Below are 3485 nucleotides of genomic sequence, written 5' to 3' on the forward strand. Positions count from 1 at the left end.
TGTCAATAAACCTTTAATGAGAAATATAGATATCGAATTATACAACACCCGTTTTAACCCTACTAACGCTCTTTTTTACATCGGTGTTCAAAATGTGTAAATTTAATCGCTGTCCGAGTAAAGCATCCTGAGACATTAGTACCCATTCTTTCAAGAAAATTCCATGAACTGCATACACAATATTGTCTTAAATCTGATAAATGCTTAGTGCCTATTAAATATAATATAGACTATATTCATATATATATATTAAATTAGTCTATATAGGCTATAGTCTATTCTATATATTATAGACTATAATATTCTATAACTTTTTAAAAATAATAAAAATAGTTCGAACGACCCCAGAAGTTCATTTATACTTCCGTAAATATCTCAGATGGTGTTTCAGCTATCGATTATGTTAATCTATCGGCACCTATAGCACAGAAACGACTTTTATCATTCGAAACCCAAAGAAACAAACAAGCTGTTGGACCTATATTTTAAATTGGTAATCCAATAATCTTTTAGCATTTACTCTTGGTTTCGCTCTGCAATATAAAATGCTCACGATTGAGAGGTTTATTGGAATATAGTTTATCTAAAACGTTTTTATTATATTCAAGACATTTTTACCAAAATCACAGCAAACTTAATATATGCATGGATCAATTTGATCTTCATCACCCATTTCTTTGTTAAGTTTGTTTTTATTTCTCTTTAATGAAAAATATAGAAACTGGTCACAGAATAGTCAAACCGATAGTCATAGACTATGTACAAAACGTTCAATAAATTTTAAGATCTTGCTGTGCAAAGTAAGACTGTTAGAAAATTATTTACATATTGCTCTTTTATACTTACTGAAGTGCAAATATTCCTTCGGGACGGTTGATTGGGCAAAACAAGTCGTTTAAAAAGTAATTCGAGTCCTTAATTTGATGTCTCCAGAGAATATATAGGAAACAAAAGTCATGAGGTACTTTTTTTATCCATTCTATGCAGAACTACGAGAAACAGCTCACGGAACTTTATCCTTATTATGACCAAATGTATTACAAAGCTCCTTTTAAATAAATCGTTGGTTACAATTTAACCAGTCAGTAGATAAACTACCACAGAGCTCGGACAATAAAACTCTTTTATGCATTTTGAATTAGGGCTACTATGTTCCAAAAAATGTTCAAACGCACTCTAAAACCTAAAAGTCTGCTTAAGTCAGCGGACTGAAACATAAAGCTTCTCCATCATGAATCTGACGTCTGGTTGGATATAACAACGCATTTCACTTGCAATATTAAACGAGTGATGAATGATGATGTGCTGAAGATTTCTTGTGTGTTAGTACCGCAGGGTTCACTGAAACGTCTGTCCATCGTCTGCAGCAACAGGAATTATTTTAAAGCGTTCCTCCGCACAGGGAAGTGTTAGACAGCCACGGCTGGAAACAGTACATGTAAGGGTAATATTGGTAGGACTGGTATAGTTGGATGACAGGTGGAAAGAGCAGCTCCTCAGCCCTGTACTGCCGCTGGTCATTTTTTACCAAAACTTTCACCGCAACTTTCCTGGCCGCTGTCGGTGTGGAGCTGGCTGCCAGCTCAGCCGCCATTTGGCGCCGTTTCGTTTTGTACCTCCTGTTCTGGAACCAGATCTTCACCTGGGTTTCTGTGAGTTTCAGAGCCCCCGCCAGGTCTGCCCGTTCTGGGCCGGACAGGTACCGCTGGAGACTGAAGCGCCTCTCCAGCTCGTAAACCTGCGCGTGAGAGAAGGCGGCCCGCGAGCGCTTCTTGCCGGGTTGGGCTTGGCCGGCGCCTCGGGTCTCTGACTTGTCCTGAGCCTCTGACACGGCGGACTGCTCCTGGTGTTCTGTCATATCAAAAACAAATACTTTGCGATTATTTCATAGTTTTGGCCAAACCACTGTGTCATGTTTTCACAATACACCTCTCAAGTGATAACTCCCTAAGCATTTAGAATCTTGTTTATGCCATTATAAAATTCCACTTCTGTCAAAGCTCCGCAGTGTTTCAACTATAAACATAAAACATGCATTAACTGTCATACTTTTAAATATAGGCTCCCGGGTATTTAGTTACTGTTCAATTCAATTGCTTAAAAGCTCTGGTATTTATTGTGTTCTGCCACTTCTACCAAAGGAATCAAATTGACTGTTTTGTTCATAAAAAAGGGCCAGTGTTCTCTGGCAATGGGTTGTAATACTACAATGGTGTGTAAAAGGGCGTGGAAGGATGAATTATGGTCAAGGCCTCAAGTATGCTTTAAGCAGGATGTGAATTTTAGAGGCCTTCACTCACCAGGACATAAAGAATTATAAAAATTAAAATAAAACAAAACTATCATTTCAATTCTCATTTCGAAAGTCATGAAAACGTGAGAGCCCAAATCAAACTGAGCCCAATGAATGTCTTTAATGTTTCTCGAACTTCTCTTTTTGAGACACTATAAAACGTCTGCTTTATAGTTTTTGTATTATGCATTCGATTATTCTGAATCCAAGAGGATTTGTTGAGGAAAAATACACATTTAACTGAATTTACCCGTTTGGAAAAAAAACAAAACGAGAGTTTTGTCGCTTCTTTCTATTACCACCCCTATCATAAACAAGAAGGGCGTCCACTGCGATACAACAGTTAGTCCTGAAATACTGCAGCATACTGTTTGACTCAATCCCCAGAAATGTGTTTGGTTCTTACCTTTGTATTGATGACAGTCCGAATACACAGGCTCTTCTGCTGTCCACTCCTCGCCACAGGACTGCGGGTCTAACTGAGACGCGCTTTCCGCGCACGGACTCGACACGATCCCAGAGCTTTCCACCGCGCCTCGGCTGTCTCCCCTGCTGTTCTCGATGTGCCGCCCGCTGTAATCCGAGAGGAAGGAATCCGAGCATCTTCGGGTGCCGGCGGCAGCTTCCCCCTGCGCGCCAGCGCTAGCCAATGCGCCGAGCGGCGGCGCTTCCAGAACCACGACATCGGCAACGCGCTTCTCGGGTCCTCGGGTTAGAATGTCATGGATAGAGAACGGATTGCCTCTTTGCGCCATTGATGGACTTCAAGACACTACTTTGCCTCTTTAAAGTTCTGATCAAACTGCAGACTGCTACTAGCAGACCTTATGGACTGGAATAAAAGCATGCGCCTTCATCCAAAAGGCCAGCTCGTACAAAAAATATATATATTTCATCGGAAGAAAGGTTGATTTGGCAAACTCTCTCCTCTGTTACTGAGTGTGACTTAATTGCAGAAAGATTCGTCCTAGTCCAATCAACAGCCAAAGTGTCAAAACTTTCAAGTCTGTATTAACTCTCCTGCCAACAAAGCAGAGCCCCGGGCTGATTGGTTGCCTGCTAGCCTCAGCTCCGCCCTTAGATCCACCTTTCTGCGAAAAGCCCTTAAAACACTTGTTTTAATTAAGCGCCGCGCCGAGCAGCCAGTTCATAATCTGTTAAGTGTGAATCGCGTAACCAGGGGCGCTGTAGT

At 40.9% G+C, this 3485-nt stretch overlaps 1 protein-coding gene across 1 annotated transcript; it reads right to left on the minus strand.

The window, feature by feature from the left end:
* Window positions 1-685: 685 nt before the first annotated feature.
* On the minus strand, window positions 686-3282 carry nkx3.3 (NK3 homeobox 3). The gene is made up of 2 exons (XM_088917091.1): window positions 2700-3282; window positions 686-1851 (listed from the first exon to the last, which is right to left on the minus strand). The coding sequence occupies exons 1-2, from the start codon at window positions 3046-3048 to the stop codon at window positions 1382-1384; spliced, it is 819 nt and encodes a 272-aa protein (XP_088773217.1). The 5' UTR covers window positions 3049-3282; the 3' UTR covers window positions 686-1381.
* Between the last annotated feature and the right edge of the window lie 203 nt (window positions 3283-3485).

Source organism: Atractosteus spatula, chromosome 5 (genome assembly GCF_055471065.1).
Source record: "Atractosteus spatula isolate fAtrSpa1 chromosome 5, fAtrSpa1.hap1, whole genome shotgun sequence".
Classification (NCBI taxonomy): Eukaryota; Metazoa; Chordata; class Actinopteri; order Semionotiformes; family Lepisosteidae; genus Atractosteus; species Atractosteus spatula.

What these genes read in the sequence shown, in the direction of transcription:
- nkx3.3 (XM_088917091.1), bottom strand. Translation starts at nt 3,048, where the DNA reads ATGGCGCAAAGAGGCAATCCGTTCTCTATCCATGACATTCTAACCCGA. An exon ending in GGACTGTCATCAATACAAAG is followed by an intron (nt 1,852 to 2,699) that starts GTAAGAACCAAA and finishes TTGATATGACAG; the next exon opens with AACACCAGGAGCAGTCCGCC.